The sequence below is a fragment of the Hetaerina americana genome, unplaced genomic scaffold (assembly GCF_022747635.1).
Source record: "Hetaerina americana unplaced genomic scaffold, ioHetAmer1.1.p SCAF_31, whole genome shotgun sequence".
Taxonomy (NCBI): Eukaryota; Metazoa; Arthropoda; class Insecta; order Odonata; family Calopterygidae; genus Hetaerina; species Hetaerina americana.
The window spans coordinates 4162680-4181327 of record NW_027286886.1 but is presented as its reverse complement, the minus strand read 5'-3'; the positions used below and the strand labels follow the sequence as shown (position 1 = coordinate 4181327).

The window sequence follows — 18648 nt, the reverse complement described above, 5'->3', positions numbered from 1 at the left end:
TCTTATTTTGCAGAAACATTATAAAAATGGAAGAAGGCAGCCTTGCTAAGGTCATCAATGATTTTTTATCATTGAATGAGGGAGAGTTAAGCCTCAATAAGGGAGATATTATACAGGTAAATATGTTTAGGTGTACAGAGTATTTTCCTAAAACTTCTATGTGCATTTTGGCGGCTAAAGGTAAATTTTTTATTGCTAAATGCTTGGATAATTTTTGCCTCATTTTGATATTTTGGTTTTGGCATAATTGTGTCCCTCCAAACTTCATTCTCATTTTAATAAATCACTTGAGGTAACTCTTTGGGAACAGATGGATTGCCTAGTCCAGGCTATATTTGCATTTAAGATATAGTTTACAACCATCTTCAAAATATTTAGTGTTATCCTGTCGAGCATTATCTCATGCCCCATCATGTGTGGAATATCAGGGAATCTATGATGGAACTTTTTGTTCAACATTCATTGGGTGAAATGTTCTTGATTGCTGTTGCTTTAACAAATCTTTTCTTTATGCTAAAGGCTATGAGATCTGAAAATCAACAATTAATGCTTCTTCACTTGAAATGAAGTAATTTAGGGGTTATAGAGTAGATACACTGGTATTGATGAAGTAAGAAGTGTGTTTCCATTTGTTAATCTGTGAAGCAATCAAAGCAATTGAATGATAACCTAAAGTAATGGAGATCCATTTTCTCAGCTTTGCTCCTGGTCCCAGAAAAAGTAACTGGGGAAGTTATTCTTTTCTTTGGGGCACAAGTGACAGGAAACTGTTTCAAATGTAATAAAACATTTAATGAATCATTTACTGTGACATTTAAACCAGTAGCAGCTGTATTCCAAATAGAAAGCTCAGACTGGACAGTCAGTTGAGACTTGAAAAAATTTCTTACAACTTTGGAAAGTAACATTCATGGTTCTTGAAAATGTGGCTGAATGTTTGACTGAAAATGTTCAACCCCTTAATGTATAAATGTATAATATTTTAATTATTTTATTCATATGAACTTGGAATGGGTTCAATGAATTAAAAAAAATTAACTATGTATATTTTCCCCTGGAATTAAGTTGCTCTAAATTGCATGTGACTTGACTTTCCATAGTTGACTTTTTTCTGCGACCGTATGCAGTATGTTTATCATAGATTGGAAATTGTTAGTTTTTAACCCATAAAAAGATTATAAACTTTATTTAAATATAATATTGAAGTTTATGTGTTGTTTGATTCACATCATCATTGTTTAACACAAATATCATGTGCTCAGTCACTTTGGCAGCTGGAGGTTTTGAAAAACCTCTTTCATATTAATCAATCCAATATTAATAACATTACATTTCTTTCATGATAGATAATTAGGAAAGAAGATATGCATTGGTGTTATGGATCTTCTGGTGATAAGCAAGGACTTATTCCCACTAATTATTTAATGGAACTTGATGACCCAGTGCTTGATGATGGTCAAGAACTCTTTGTTTCGGTGGCTGATTTTTCTGCCCAGGAACCTGATGATTTGTTTTTTAGGAAAGGTGAGAATATAGTTTGAAAGAATTGTTTATAGTAGAGAGTATCATTGTAAGACAGGAAACGATAGGCTAGTTAAATTTGTAATGCTTTCACTGTTAAATACAATTTAAACCTATTATAAAACATTGACTTTTGGTTTGTAGTATGTAAGAATCTTTGTGTTAATATAGTATGGAAGAATCTGACAAATTTATATTGTTACATGTACCCTATAATTAGAGACCTTGTAAGGGCAATCATTTTGTAACAGAAACGGCCCATAATTTTCTTAAAATGTTCTTAACTCAAAAAACTGGGTTGATTATTTTTAATTGATAATTTGTCTTGAAAGAATGGAGTTTAGGCCATTGGCACCTACACTTTAAATGGTATGAAGGCTCTTGCAGCAAGATGATTGAGATGCATGCTTCTAGGAGATGATTGAGATGCATGCTTCTAGGTTTTACTGCATGTGTTTGTTTTCTTCTGAAAACAGTTTCACTGATGTTACAGTTAGTGTCTTCAGGTCAATCCATCAAGCCGCTGGTATAAGGATGGCCAAAATCACATTGTCTTTTTGACCTACAAAATCTAGCAGTAATGTTGACGAAACTGTTGCCAGTGGAATACAACACACGTGGTGAAACCTTGAAGCATGCAACCTTAACAACCTACACATTGGGTTTAATGGTGTTTTATCCCAAATATGAAGGATTTGGCAACTCCTGCTTTTCCTTAAGGAACATACGTTGTTCTTTCCTCTTTTGAATCATTTGCATTTCCTTTTTCCTTTCATTTAATCATTTCTGTCCCATATATCATACTTTCTTTCCCTCTCCAATTTTACTTTTCCAGTAAACACTTAACTTCTATTCAAATCCCGGCGGTGTTGAATATTTTTCAGAGGCATCTCGATCCCTACTTGAGGTGCTTTGTGGAGGGCACTTTGAGTGAGTAGTAGTAGTTTTGAGGGGAGGCGACCGACAGCTAAGGTCATTTGCGCCATAGGGGATGGATAGGAAAGGATGAAGGGTGGAGAGAAACCCGGCGTCGGCATTAGCCTACTCTTTACGAAAGGCGCCAAGGGGTCCACAGTTTAACGTCCCATCCGACGGACGGCGTACTCACTCAAAGTGCCCTCCACAAAGCACCTCAAGTAGGGATCGAGATACCTCTGAAAAATATTCAACACCGCCGGGATTTGAACCCGCGCCCTCAGGGTGGGAAGCCAGTACGTTAGCCCCCGCACCATCTCGATCCTCACTTTGAGTGAGTACGCCGTCCATCGGATGGGACGTTAAACTGTGGACCCCTTGGCGCCTTTCGTAAAGAGTAGGCTAATGCGGACGCCGGGTTTCTCTCCACCCTTCATCCTTTCCTGTCCATCCCCTATGGCGCAAATGACCTTAGCTGTCGGTCGCCTCCCCTAAAAACTACTACTACTACTTAACTTCTATCCCCCTTAATTGGTGGTTAGCACTGTGATGGGAATGGGAGCCATTGGTCTATTTTCTCACGTACACCATTTGGTAGTTTCAGGAGAGGAATGCTGCTTCTGTACATATCTGCATAAGGAATATGGTAGAGGGAGTCCACATGGTTGTATGGGGAACAATCATAGTTAGTTCATTTTTATGCAATGCAACAATTTCAGAGTGTAAAAATCATTCACCTTGACCAGGAAAATGATTTTTACACTCTGAAATTGTTACATTGAAATGCGCATTAGCGGATGACTCCGTTAAAAGTTACTGTTGCGGCATCTCCCGCAGTTTATTTGTATTTCATTTTTGTTTAACTGGCAACTATAAGTGAATTTTCATCATTGTTTCCAAGATGATTCATTTTGGGTATCCTCAAATAAATAAAGAGGGTTGTATGATTGCTAATGAGAATTTCAATAATTGTTTCTGAGGGTTTAAAAAAAATTCAGACTGTGGTGGCGAACTTTTACGTGAACTGTTCATCAACTAACATCTCAGTTTCCAAAGAAATGGTTTAACCAGAGCTGATCAGCTCTTTTAAAGTGTGCACCATCTTTCTGTATCCTCCCTTCTGGTTTGGATGACTTGGGTGTTGTATGAATGTACATATTATCAGAAATGCATGTTTTTCATGAAATCAAGATTGATTTAATGATACATTTGAATATTCATCATGAGTGCAATGCAAAAATAAAAATGACTCGTGGTTTATGTATTATTTTAAATAATGAATGATGTAGAATGATGATATTAATTTATGTCTCTTCACATTCATTTTGTCAATACTTGCAGGTGAGATAATAATTGGCTTGAGGCCTGAGGATGACAACTGGTGGAGAGGGCAGATAGGTGATAGAGTTGGTGTTTTTCCTAGGAATTATGTGTGGCAACTGAACAGTGAAAAGTTTAAGGTAAATGTTTTGCACATTCATACATTAAATAATCAATTTTTAACTGACAATTATATTAATTATAATCTGACCCATCATTTTCTCAATGTCCGCTAAGGAAAAAACTAAACTCTGTGCTAGAACTAATCCAGTGACATGGGTATTGTAGTGTTGATCTCTTAGACTTTTGTTGAGTGTGTAAGCTCTTGAATCTCTGATTAACGCCTTGTAAATTTATGATAGTGATGCATAATAAAGGAAAAGTGGTCCAAGTGGGCGCGCAGTATCTATACAAATTCTTGAAAGCTAATAAGTTCTGGGTGCACGTTATACATAAGGTGTGCATTGTTGATGGTAAAATATGGTATTTGATTATAAATTATGATAGTGTACCAAATTTTTTATACCAGGCCGCCAATTAGTCCCAGCAAAAGACATTACCTCCTCTTTACCCAGTTCTGTTTTATTCTATCCCCCCCCTTGTATTTATTTTGTCAACCTCCAATAATCTTCTTTAATAGTGTACAGGTATACCATTTGTATAGCTCTATCTTAATGTTATGATTAGGTATCTATGCATTTCTGCGTACTAGTACGATCCAAGTGTCCTCCTTTAAATGATATTTCAGAAATCTTATTTCCAGTTTCTTCAGAATGATTGAAATTAGGAGATTTTACCTAATGTGGCTGTAATATTTATTTAGAAAACATTGATTTTATGTCCATTAGGTAAGCAATATTTAGGTGAAGCTATCTATGCGGAATACTTAATAGTAAGGAATAGAATTGTGCCCTTAATTTTTTGGCTCTGTAGATGGTGAGAAGGTAATAGGTATGGTGGATGGGATTCCAGGGACCTCTGAAAGGCTCTATCTATGTGGACCATTTGCTGCTGTCTCCTAAAGCCAGAGGATCCATTCTCTACTGCAGTACTCTCCCCTTATCATTCTGCTTTTGGGCGGGAAGCAACAGACTGGCTGATAGTATCGCTGAGTATTGCCATTGCAGCTTTTGACTAATGCTGAGGAACTAGGGTATTGAATTTCCTTCAATGTTGCCACTTAGCACATCCCTTACAGAGAATTTGTCATATTTATTTTTTTTCTTGCACAAAATATTTTAACTAGCCTCTGAAATGCTTTTCTCTGGAGAGAATATATTTTTGGAGACAATTCTAAATCAGAAGGGCTCATACCTTAGGACTACCATTACCACCTTGATTTTGATTCATCAGCATTATTCCATTCCTTTGGACCTTGCCTCATGACACCATTGCATGAATAAAGTAATAAATGCCATTTTTTTGTGCCATCCTATTCATATCACTATAATTCTGCATCTGCATTTCCCATACCATGGGCTGGTTCTCAAAGTCACATGTAATGTAAACGATTGCACTCTGAGAACTGCTCTTCTGAAGGCAATTTTGTTGTCTCTTTTCAATTGCACCTCATATAGTCACCTATTTACATTGCAATCAGATAAGTTCAATGTCTTGGTTTTGGTCAGATTGTTGAAGAAGACATCAACTTAATGCAAGGCATGATGCTGTCCATAATTAGGTGAAGGTTGGCAAAGATGAGGTATGTCATTGAAATGATGAGAACATGAAGAATAATTTTTCCAGTTCAAGGTTAACGTAGTCCAATTTATACATGGTTAATTAAAAATGGAAGTTTGAAGACAGAAGTACATGGGACTCTAAAATCCCCCCTTACTTTCATATGGACCCAGGTCTGATTAGCTAGCAAGTGGCCATCTCTTTGAACCATTGAGTTTATCTTAAGTAATTATTCACATAGTTCTCTATCTGGTGATAAGTGTTTAGCACAAAGGTCTGAAATCTCCACACCCAATATTTTAGGTTATAGGGATGCGTCAGGTGTTGTGTGTGGATGAAATGGGAAGTTCTGTGGGAATTGCTATCTCTGCCCACCCAGAAACTAAAAGGGAGATAATCTTGAATTAGGATGCATATTCTCTGCACCTGAAGGACTTGAAGGATCTACTGACTTGCCAAGCCCCTTTTTATTAAAGATTTTATGTGATTTTCATCTTTCTTGAAGTGTATAATTTATGCTGGAGAGTATCTTTAAAAGGTGTTTACATGTGAATGTTTTGTATTGTCAATTGTAGATAAGAGATATGTCTTTGTATAAATTACGATTGAACTTTCATCCATAAGTAAATTAATAATGCATTTCTCAAATTATGCCTTTTTTGAGTAATGGACCTGTACTGTTCTCGTAAATTTAAATTCTATATTAATCTAATGTATATGTGAGGGTGCTGATGACTCATATTAATAGGTTTGTGTAAAAAGTATTGGTAACAATTTTTACTTTACATGTGCATGAAGTGCTGAATTCAGACTGTCGAAAGAATTTTGAGGTGTTGTAGCAAAATCTAAAATTAATCTTTTTTCCAAAAATGTTCCCTATACTTTTTATAAAAACCATGCGCCCACCTCCTGTTAGATCTTTCTCCCTTCATGACGTACGAACCCAAAATATGATGCAATACTTCTTGGTAAACAAAGATTCCAAATATACAAGAACCCAGAAGTGAGTTCTTATTTATGCTCAAGAATGTAGCATTTATTATAAAATTTGATATTTCCATTTCAGAAGGGCTCATCAAGCCAAGCTGTTTTAAAGAAAGCAGTGGTGAAGACCAGTATGAAAGCACAGTTGGATGAAGAGATGGATTTAAATGAAGGTGACATTATAACAATCACAGGAGTGGTGGACAGCACATGGTATCGGTAAGTGGATAATCATAATTATTTAGCATTTGTTGAAAAATTGTGAGCTCTTCACAAAATGGCACCTGATACATCCCCATTCACTGTAAATGTATCATCTACTTGAAAACCTCTGAATGAATTCTGAAACTTCTGGATTATTCAAGGTTGTTGCAAACCAGGAAATAAACCCCTTATTTCAGCTGTTCCTTTGTGTCTGAAGTGTAGTAGTGTATCATCCACAGTAATGTATTGATGCAGAAACTCGGGATTGTGATGGAAAAATTTTCTAGCCAGCCTCTGAATTGACCTCATAATAGCCCTCAGTAAAAACTCTATTTGGTGTGGCATAAATGGACCACCTGTTGCAACATTAGTTCCCATAATCATGTGTGAATGGCATGCATTTAGTTCTAATAAAGATACCAACTTTCTCTTTTAATTTTTTATCCAAATGGCATTTTTATCATTGCAGGGGTGTCTGTGGTAATCGAGAGGGAATTTTTCCAAAAAATTTTGTCACCATCTTGGATGAAAATGAAGAAAACTCAAGAGAGCAGTTTGATAATCATCTGATCACAGCCTTTACTTCTCCATCCAGTTATTCCTCTGATTTGGCAGAGTTCTCGAGTTTTCCATCTAATTCATTCATGCCGCCACAAGACAGCAAACCTCCTAAGGCAGGCTCATTGATTACCTTCTCCCCTGATGAGCCCAAAGGCTTGCCTAGTTCAAGTTTCAATTTAAGTGATCTTAATCCTGTGGGTGATAGTCTTTGCAATGGTGTCTTCGGTTCTATGGATCAAGATCAACTGCAGAATGTCTTTGATGAGTACAGCGGTCACAATGACAATGGCGGTTTATCACCTTATGGAATAACTCTCTATCCATTCTATGGTCAGTTTGATAATGAACTTAGCTTTCATGAAGGAGAAATAGTGACCCTGCTGAGGCATGTGAATGAGGATTGGATTGAGGGTGAAATCGAAGGAAAGAAGGGGATATTGCCTGTGAGCTATGTAAATATTCTGATAGACTGTGAATATGCAATGGGGGAAAATCACAGGAGTGAGTCATCCAAAAGTAGTGCCAATAATAGATTAAGACTGAATAGTTCTGCCAAAGTTGTTTACAATTTCCATGCACAAATGAATGGTGATATAAGTGTTAGGGAAGGAGAAGTTGTATTTATAACCGAGGTTGTAAATGAGGACTGGTGCAGAGTTCAAAACAGTGGAGATGAGATTGGACTGTGCCCATCAAATCACCTTGCCCCACTCTCTGCCTCAGAAGAATTAGTTGGACTTGAATTTCCTCAGAATTCTTCATTGGTGGAAAATTTGCCTAATTTTAATGACATTGGTGTGACAACAGAGTATGATACTAATAAATTATCTGATAGTCAGAAATGGGGGGAAACTAACAATAAAAACCTAGAATTTTCCTCATCCACTAATAGGCCAAAGTCTGTTGATGATCTACTTGCCAAAACTATTGCCAATCTGAAGTTTGATCTTAACACTGCCCAAGTTCCTTTAGGGAAGGATGATAAGTCTTCTTTGAAAACAGAATCTGATTTAGGGTCATGTAAAAGAAGCGGTGCTAGTAGTATTCCGAGTGAAGATGAGTCGAAAAGCATGCCAAATTTAGGTTCAAGGATGCAAAGGAACTCATTACCTCCACTTGTAGAGTCAAGAAAACCTACTTCATCGTCTGCTGAGAGAACTGCTACTGGAGAATCTAAATTGATTGAAGCATCTAAAAAGCTTTCAGGTTTGTGCATACTTTCTTAATAAATTGTCTACTTGCGTGTCTCATGGTTTGTGATCTATTATGTGCATTCTGTTAATTTGATGGTTTTCCGGCATAATGGTTCCACATTGCAGGTTTAGTGAATGTTGATATGTATTTGTTATGCATTCCGCCCTTCTAGGCTTCATTTGGGTATCAATGGCATTCCTCACTGCCTCCCCCCTTCAAAGGATGCTCATTTACTCTTCTCATGTTAGCCCATCATGGGCAGCCGCGTCCAAGCTTGATTGCTACTATGCCGTGGCCCACCTCTGCTCCCCTACATATATATACTCTCTCCCCTTATCCCCCTCATCTCCATGCTTACCCCCTTTCCTTGCTTATCCTTACCCTTTCCACAACCCAACCTCTCCCTCCCTTGTGACCATACATGCCTTCCCAGCTATGTAACCCCCTATTATTCTGTACATATGTCCTTGAAGATGAGGACTATTCAATGAAATAAGTGGTTTAAATGAAATTCTGCGAAATTTACAGTTTTTCTCATAATTACTGTCACATTATTCATTACCAATGAAAGAATTGTTTATTTTTTTGAGGACGATGATAAGACTTAAGGTGGGATTGTGAATCAGTCTTGACTTTAGGTATGACATGCATACTGACATGAAAATGATTGTAATACCAATTTTGCAATCAAGTCTTGATTTTTTAACAAATTTATCATGAAAGAAATAAATAGTTATTGTCTATTCATTATGCAAATCAGTGTTCACTAAGTGCCCATCTTTTGAAAATTTCAAATCTATTTGACAAAAATGTCTTCAATTTGAAGATTAGATAGTTTGCCAGATAATTGCTATTTCATCAACTTGTATTCTTGGAACTAAGAAGTGATGAGATGGTTGGAAGGAGGTAATTCTTAGGCTATGAATTTTAAGGATAACTTAATAACTAATTTAAAGATTGAATAACCTGTATGTATTTTACATCAAAATTATGCAGAACTAGATATGCCATACTGTATGTTGGCTATTGGTTCAAATCCTGAATGATGCATATAAAAGATTCACCTCATAGGTACATTATCATATATTTGAAAGACTCATTAAAAAGAAGCTACATTGACTTGGTTTTCTGAAAGAACTTCAACTTTGCATTAGCTCAGTTTTTTCTGCTGCAATGCCATCAGGTGTAAAATAATGGAGGGGATTGGGATGGTGGGATGACTAACATACTAGCTTCCCACTCAGAGGGCCCGGGTTCAAATCCCAAAGGTGGCAGAATTTTTCAGAGGTATCCCGATCCCAACTTGAGGTGCTTTGTGGAGAGCTCTTTGAGTGAGTACACCGTCCGTCGGATGGGACGTTAAGCTGTGGACCCCTTGGTACCTTTTGTTAAGAGTAGGCTAATGCCGATGCCAGGTTTCCCTCCTCCCTTCATCATTTCCCATCCATCCCCTACAGGGCAAATGATCTCAGCAGTTGGTCGCCTCCCCTAAATACTACTTCTGCAATAATGGAATTACAAATATTTATAGTTTCAAAAGGGTTTTGGGTGGACAGTTAATATTGAGGGAAAGGTTTGTGACCTTGTTTAACGTTAAAGAAGTAGGGGAAAATCTAAGGATGACTGTGTTGAAGGACACAGGTGGGAGGAAATAATGGGATCATCACAGTGGCCAAGAAATGGTAGCCAAAACTAAGGAGAAGGTAATGGAAGGAGGACAGTACATTGTTTTAAGTCAGGGCATCTTCCTCTAGACTTAAACACTTTGATAAATTCCCTTGTTTGGATGAGTCAGATCTATGCTCCAAGCCGTGGAAATGGGGTATGGTACTTCAACTCACTCATTAGCATGTATTCCCTTTCATTGTTTAACCTGCAACACAGTTAAGGACAAAAGGAGTCTTCCTTTACTAACATCTCCCTCCTCCACCTTTCCTCTATGACAACCTGCTTTCAAAACCATTTATTCATACAAGGTGTTCCACCTATTACATGACGGTTTGGATCATCGGTAGCATCTATTATGTGCTATGAGAACTTGAGGCTTGTTTATGTGACCATGTACATTTCCTTTTTTAGTTCTTCAAATCTACCTGGCTTTATGCTGTTAAAAGCCTATTCTCATTATTTCTCTATCTTGCTTACCTAATAACCACCCTTCTATCATATGACATCCCACTTTCTTCAGTATTTCATGCATTCACTTTTTCAGCCTTTTTCAGATTGCCTCTATCAGTTTCCTCCCCACCCACCTAATTTTTTCTGTTCTTCTCCATACCTACGTATCAGAAGCCTCAGATGTATGCTCATCCACATCCATACAGCATTATATTCCATACTGCGTCTTTACTAAACTTCACCTGAAGTTGACGTTGAACTTCCGGGTCTTATTGTTATTAATTTTCTGTGGAATCACAAAGTTACTATTTTTTCATTTCCCAAAAGAATGGATTCCATAAAGTTATGCCGGAAACCATCAATTATTCTTTTTATCATTTGTTAGAGTACCTGGCATCTATTCTGTTCTTTTATATGCTTCTTTAGCCAACACAATTCTTCTTTGAGGCTGAATAAATAAACCCGGTCTTTCAATTATTATTATTAAAAATCCACATGTGCTGATAGACAGTGTCAGGTGGCACACAAGTCCCAAATAATCACAAAGGTAAAATCAGTCATTAAACAAAAGTACACTTAAAGGGAACTTCAAAACACAAATCTCTTTCATAAAGCAAGAAAATCCTCATCTTATTAACATCAATCAATCAGCAAGAAAAAAAAGATATATAAAAAAATTAAGCTCTTACATATAATTTTACACCACACATCAATCAAATTATTACATATATTCCTTACACCTTTTCTTATAAGTATGCTCTCTGTTAGGAAAGGGCTCGAAGATTTTTGCAAGTAAGGTGTTCCAATCAGCAATTGTTTTATTAAGAAAAGAGAATTTTTTTAAATTCGTTCTTTGTGCCCGGCATATTACCATAAATTGTGGTAATTTCTCCCTATAAAATTTGGGTTCCCCACCTCTTTCCTAAGGTATGCCCAAGCTTTCTCCCCCTTCAGAATGCGGAACATTCCACAAAGTCTGCTTACTTCCCTTCTAGTTTGTAGAGGTTCCCAGCCCAGCATTTTTAGCATGTCATACAAACTCTCCATCCTCCTATGCTTCCCCAGTACATATTGGGCAGCCTTTATTTGTACCTTTTCCAATTTTTTGATTTGTCCCTCTTCATGAAGGTCCCATACAAAAGATGAGTACTCTAAAATTGGTCTTACCAGGGTCTGATACGCATTTTTCCTTAGTTGCTTAAATGCTCCCTTTGAGGTTTCTCATCACCCAATGAAGAGTTTTGAAAGCTTTCTTAAAAGTGTACTCAACGTTTAGCCCCCACCGTAAGTCCTTAGTTAAATATACACCTAAGTATTTGCAGCTATCACTTCTAGGAATGACATTTTTATATTCCCTATTGTTTCCATTTACCTTGTTACTAAAAGTGATGGATTTGCATTTGCTAACATTAATATCCATCCCATTATTTGTCACCCAATCCGCCATTTTATTAATGTCCCTTTGAAGTATGTCGCGGTCACTGTCATTTTTGACTTTCCTGTAGATCATAGAGTCATCTGCATAAAGTCTTATCTGAGAATTAATATTTACTGGGAGATCATTTATATAGATTAAAAACAAGAGCGGGCCAAGTACGCTTCCTTGTGGAACTCCCGATGTTACCCTTGTTTTTTTCACAATACAGTTCTCCTAATTTGACCCTTTGTGTTTGACCTGCCATGAAATTTTTGACCCAAGAGATTACTCTTCCATCTGTGTGTAGTGGCAATTGGCCCATCTTAAGCACAAAGCGATCATGGCCAACTTTGTCAAAGGCTTTTGACAGGTCAACTATTATAGCCTCCACTTCTATTCCTGCATCCATAGAGTTGAACGTGTCTTGGCAGAACCGTAATAGCTGAGTTTAGCAGGAGTGCCCTTTTCTAAAACCGTATTGGTGACTGTACAACCAATTCTCACTCTCCCACAAATCCCAGAGATAATCAGCCAATATCTTTTCTAATAGCTCGCATACAACTGACGTCAAGCTTACCGGTCTATAATTATCAACTAGTGCCTTATCTCCTCCTTTGAAAATTGACGTAACATATGCCTCCTTCCAAGCATTTGGCAGGGCATTATTGTTTAAGGTAACATTGAATAAATGATTTTTCTAATTTGAAATTACACTACCACCCAATTTAAGCAAGTCACTTGAGATACCGTCTGGCCCTTTTGATTTATTTGCCCTCAATTTCATAATTTTTTCATAAATTTCTGCGCTCGTCGTTTTAATACTTTTGGTATTTAATATTTTTTCGCCTCCTTGTTGATTCAGAGATGTATCTACAGAATCCATTTTGTTTACCATCACCTTAAATATGCTTGCATACCAATTATTAAATGCATTAACCTTTTCCTTATCATCAACAATTAGTGTTCCATCCTCTTTTTTTTAAAGCTGTTATGTTTTCCCTGTTGTCTTTCCTCCTCTGGAGGTACTTATAAAATTTATTTCCATTATCTATCCCGATTATGTTCTGTAGGAAACTTTCTTTGGCTATTTCCTTTTCTCTATTTAATTCACGGACTAATTTTTTGTAAATTATGAGCCATTTTGAGCTCTCATTCCGTTTTTTGTGAATCACTCTTTAGTTTTTTCTTCAAGGATCTGATTTTGCGGCTGTAGAACTCTGGGTCAGTATTTTCTTTAGGAATTTTTTTTGGGACAAAGTTATTTAATCCCTCCTCCATTATCCCCTTAAAAGTTTTCCAGATTTCTTCTACATTCTGCCCTCCACTTACCCATCCCTGCATACTTGATGTTGTAATTCAACAAAATCCTCATTGTGGAGTGTTAAGGAGTTCTGTAGAAATCCAAGTGACGTTATTTGCACAAGTGCAAACCAGTTCCTTAAAGTAAATGCCCTGTATCACTATATTAAAAGACAAGTGTTGGGATTGACTTGACAGTAATATTTAATCTTGAAATTTCTTAAGAATATTACTGTCCTTGTTGTTTTTAGTTTCCATGGGCATACTTTTGTTGCAATGCAGCATCATCCTCAGGTGACAAAAATGATTCATGCATTTAAAGTCAAGAAATGGATGGGTAGAAGGGATGGTGGTGGGTGGATAGGTGTAAGGGGTTGTGATGTAGGGTAAGGGTTGAGGGGGAGGTGGTGCCCCAGCTAAGTATGGTGGGCGATGTGGGGATTTGGGGACTGTGTGGTGATGTTAAATATAACCCCTTCCCCGTCTGTCTGTAAATCAGTGCTGCATATGGTTTTCATAATATTAGATTTTGTTTTGAGTGAAATATGCTGGAATAGAGCATTAAATGTTCACTTCTTTCCAATTTCTTTGCAGATAATGAATGTTTGAGAGATGGCATGAAAACACAAGTTCCTGATGCTCCAGCTGGAGAAGTAGCCTTCACAAGACAAGGATCTGATCGGTTACCTCATCGACCTGCCCCACCCATTCCCATGCCTGGTCAAACACCTGTCAGACGAACTATAAGGAGGAAGAAACGCTTGTCACCTGCGTTATCCAGTAAGTGAATATTACTGAGGCTGAACATGATGTATGAGGCATATGCAGGAAGTAGGGGCTGTCTGGTCTTAAAAAAATTGTTCTTGAGAAAAAATTTTTATCGATGGTTTTAGTTTCCTGCAAACCTACTTCACTTTTCTATAAAATCGCTATTCCACTTCTGAGCACTTTTCCTAATGCTGCACCAGCTTCTTTAATTAAACAGCATAGATCTTTGCTGCCTGGGAATTGAACCAGTTGGCAACAGCAGTCTTTGAGTTTCTCATCGTTTTCATACCGTTGTCCACCAAGCCGCTGCTTAAGTGCAAGGGGAGGAAATAGTTGCTGGATGCAAGGTCAGGTCTTTAGGGTGGTTAAACAAAAGGTTCCCAACTGAAATCTTGCATTTTCTCCTGGATTCGGGTAGTGGTTTGTGGATGCGTGTTGTCATGAAGGACTACTCCGGACAAGAGTTTCCCAAAATGACAATTTTGGATTGCACATCTCAGTTTGGTGAGCATTTTACTCTACCACTCAGCTGTAATTTTTTTCCCACATTCTCTGAAATCCACCAAAAAAATGCCAATCACATGCCAGAAAATGTTAGCCATCATTTTCTGACTTGAGTGGGAAGATTGCTTGGATTTTTTTGGTTTTGGTGAATTAAATGGTGCCACTGCATTGACTTTTGTTTTGTTTATGTGTTGGTGTAGGATATCCCCGTCTCATAGTTTGTAACAGTGTCGGTGAAGCAAGTCATCTCAGTCTTGTTGATAGTAGCTCTAAACTCCTCATCCACTCAACATTCTTAGGTTTTTGTTTTGGTCAGTAAGTATTTTCAGTACCCACTTGGCATGCAATTTGTGATATCCAAGCCTTTCCATAACATTCATGTAAATAGTTGTATGTTCAACAAGAGGAAATTTATCTAGGCACAGCACCCAATGAATTTGGATTGCTGAAAATCCTTTTGCACACAAAAATCAAATCACAGAATGCTCTTTGTAACTGATAGCAACAATGATTTTTACTGACATTGTTATTTGTATTCACAGACAGGCAAACCAATATTGAATTGAAACAATAATGTCATTGTGTTTGTAAATAATCAATAGATTGCATTGCATAAATTCAAATTTGTTCTGACCTGACAATATATAAATATAAAAAAACAGGCCTTACTTTTGGAATTTGCCTTATAACCTAGATATTGTTTTTCCTAAAAGGTTATGGTAATTGTTAAAAAAATGGTGATGTATATGCAAAAATTTAAAGGTCATTAATTTACATTACTGTTGAAAATCAATGTAACAGAGGTTCACAGTCCTTAAAAAAATCACACGCTATGTTGAGTTTTTGTTATTAGAATGGTGATTTTATCACCATTATCTTTAACTAATTCTAATGAGTTTCAGGATAGAATAACTTGCTGTGAGTATTTTGCATCATAAGTATAATAATGTGAACTGGGAAACTTGATGATCATTTAATTGTGCATTTTTATGACTTCGCATGATCACCTTTTATTGCATTGTTTGTTTTCTGTGGTAAATGTTTTGACAATATTATCAAGTCTGACAAAATTGATCCTTGTTCAGTCAAACATCGAGATAGGAGTTTGCCTATTTTGGCATAGGCCACGCAATAAATGTCTTGAAATCACTAGAGAAATATATTTAGCCTCCCCCAATTAGTTCATAATTCAAAAGTTTTGTAGTGCAGGAAAATGTATCACTGTTTTGGTCAGCGTAATTAGACCAACGGTTGCAAACAATTGACTCTTGACCCAGTGGTTCCGAATTCTAATCATGGGTCATGCTTATGGATAACTTTGTTTAAAATCCAAGTAGTATGATTTTGTGAGTAGCAGTACGTAATGAGGAACAAGAAGCTACTGATTTATAAGTGAATTTTAAATCAGCAAAAGAAACTCATTAATACATGCTGAAATGAACAAGATTATCGACTCTTATGCAAAATTTCACAGAATATAAATGTGTAGAATGTTATCCACTTTCTTGGCAGTCAAATTTATTTGCAAATACCCAGCACTGTCTCTGAAAGAGTAGTCTTAAAATTGTGTAGACATAATAGAATAGAAACATGAGTAGATCTTGTCAGTTAAAGACATTACCCAAGGAAGGCTAAGAGAAAACTACAGTGAAGACGGCTGTGAGACAAAGCAACTATGAGGGCATGTGAGAAGGCCACCAATCTAGAAGAAGGAGGGAATGATTGCAGTCAACCAGTCTTCAGATTGAAGGAATTATGGGCAAATTATTGGATTACTTAACCCTTTGCCACTCTACCATTAGTGGATTAGGAACATTTTTCCAACAATACTCTTTTCATACTCATGCTGCTCTTCAATTTTGATGCCCTTTTTTCTTTTGAATCGCCTACTTCCCCAAAAATTTCACTACAGCATCATATTTGATAATATCAAGCTAATATTGATAATATCAAGCTAATATTTGTGTGTAAACCATTTCAGCATTAAGTCTGTCTTCTATATTGCCTGTCAACCCTTGATTTTTTTACCTGCAGTATTGAATGACTTTAGATGTGGTTTTCATTCCATAATGTGAATGTACCAAATAAATCTTATAAATAGATAATATATAACTGTATAAAAAGATGACATCCTCTAAGAATGTACTCAGTGATGGATGGCTTTACTTTGTGGAACTCTTTCGAGATGAATAAGGAAGAATTTACGAATTCACTTAGCTATTCCAATTAATGTAAATTTATTTGTGACTAGTTTCAACAAAAAGTATCAAAATCACCAAATGAGGATACTCTTTATCAAAACTGGTTACAAATTTATATTGTATGTAACAGCTAAGAATTTTCTTCCCTACTTATTCTAGTAATGTGATTAAAATTGTTTGAAGTGAATTTAGAAGTTTAATTGTCCTATTGCAGGGTCTGATTCAAACACTTCAAAAATCGTTTCATCAAGACAGTCAAGACAAGATGAAGCATCATGTAGTGAAAGTTCCTCTGGGCACAGTGATCAAAGGTAATATATATGCACGTTATTAATATGGTGCTCAATCTTTAATGTGTAATACATAATTGAAAAAGGAGGTTGTTAAGTTCTACTTTCAAGGCATGCTAAATTGTGTATTATATGTGATAGTAGTAACTCAAATTTTTGCTATTTAGCATAATGATATATTAAGGGTGGCCAATTGTGTGGAAAACTTGGAAATATTCTGGATTTTGAAAGTGCTGGAAACCTTAAAAATATTCTGGTATTTTATGTGATTATGTTGATGTGCTTTTGTTTATTTACCAACAAATTGGGTATGAAATGAAGATGGTGTGCACTATTGGCTTTGAACATGTAAGGGGTCAATCCTATAGCCAATATTGAATAATAAAGAAAAACTCTATGCCAATATTTTGGTCAACTAGGTGACCAAATTTTGGTGTAGAGTTTTCCTTGAATATTCAATATTGGCTATAGAAATGGCATCTTATAAAATGGGTGTTGATGCAATGCTACTGTAGAGCACTCTTCCATGTGCCCCATTCCATGCATTTGCTTAACCCACATGCAATATTCAGGGCCCTAAACTTACATTAAGTTCACTTATCATGTATTTTTTCATCATACAAATGTTTCTCTTAATACAAAGAAACTTTTCTCAATTTCAAAGTAGTTTTTGTGAAGAAAGTGGCTCTCAGTAGGATCCTTATTATATTGAAGGCAAGGTTTTTAGTATGGTTTCCTTAGGTTATCTATATTATAAATTGCCAAAAAACAGCGCAAAAAAGTTTCAAATTTTAGTCATTGGAAACTAGGAAAATTCTTGGAATGTTGTCCTTAGATTCCTGTGCCCACCCTGATAATCATTTGTAATAGTGTATTAAGTTGGAAAATTTGGTTGTCAGATGCTTATCAAATTAATGTATTTTTACTGATTTTAAACTATTAATAAAAAATAATTTTCCATATTTTCTTCCCTTTGTGTGCTGCATAAATAGAGCCAAGGACAGTGAGCATCGACAGAATGTGATATCTGAGTTAGCTATTACAGAGAAGGAATATGTACGGGACTTGAAATTAACCTATGAAACCTTCAATTTATACAATGAAGAATTTTTAGAATCAAGAGGAATTGATGTTCAAGGCATATTTGGGAACATAATTGAGGTGATTTTAAAGAAAATATAATTGAATGTCTTTGAGTAAATTTTTTTAGATTGGCCCTTCTTGCATGAGTTTATTTCTTAATGTATTGCTTGTTAATTTGAAACATTTGCAATGAATGCTTTGACTAACTTTTGCCTTCAACTACTACCCTTTATTCCATTGATGGATGTTTTTTGGTGTTAGGTTATGAAGATTGCTGAAACATTACTGGATAAAATTCTTTTTTCAATGAAGAACAAAAGTGATGAGGAGCAACTTATTGGTCCTTGTTTCTTAGAACTTGCTGATGAAATGAAAACAATATATAGCTGCTATTGTATGAACCATGACACAGCTCTAACATTGCTGGAAAAGGTAAGGAAAGATGTTACATGCCTGAATAGTCATATTACCAATGGATATTAATATTGTAAGAGTTGAATTCTGAATATTAAAACAGTTGGTAATTTCACGTGGAATTATTGAGGTGTGTACTAAGTCCAAAATCATCTTTGCCTAATTTCTATAGTGG

The 18648-nt window shown here is 36.2% G+C and overlaps 1 protein-coding gene across 3 annotated transcripts in view; it reads left to right on the top strand.

Annotated features, from left to right (window-relative positions):
• The window catches only part of LOC139691265 (dynamin-binding protein-like), a 36351-nt gene that overhangs the window by 1619 nt on the left and 16084 nt on the right, over positions 1-18648 (top strand). For 2 of the 3 annotated variants that reach the window (XM_071589018.1, XM_071589019.1), the window contains 9 exons: positions 14-116; positions 1347-1524; positions 3778-3896; positions 6503-6639; positions 7094-8391; positions 13808-13993; positions 16901-16997; positions 17969-18137; positions 18321-18491. In XM_071589018.1, the coding sequence (XP_071445119.1) occupies positions 27-116; positions 1347-1524; positions 3778-3896; positions 6503-6639; positions 7094-8391; positions 13808-13993; positions 16901-16997; positions 17969-18137; positions 18321-18491 (2445 nt within the window). In that variant the 5' untranslated portion in view covers positions 14-26. The remainder of the gene's footprint in view (positions 1-13; positions 117-1346; positions 1525-3777; positions 3897-6502; positions 6640-7093; positions 8392-13807; positions 13994-16900; positions 16998-17968; positions 18138-18320; positions 18492-18648) is intronic. The other variant, XM_071589020.1, reaches the window with a different exon arrangement.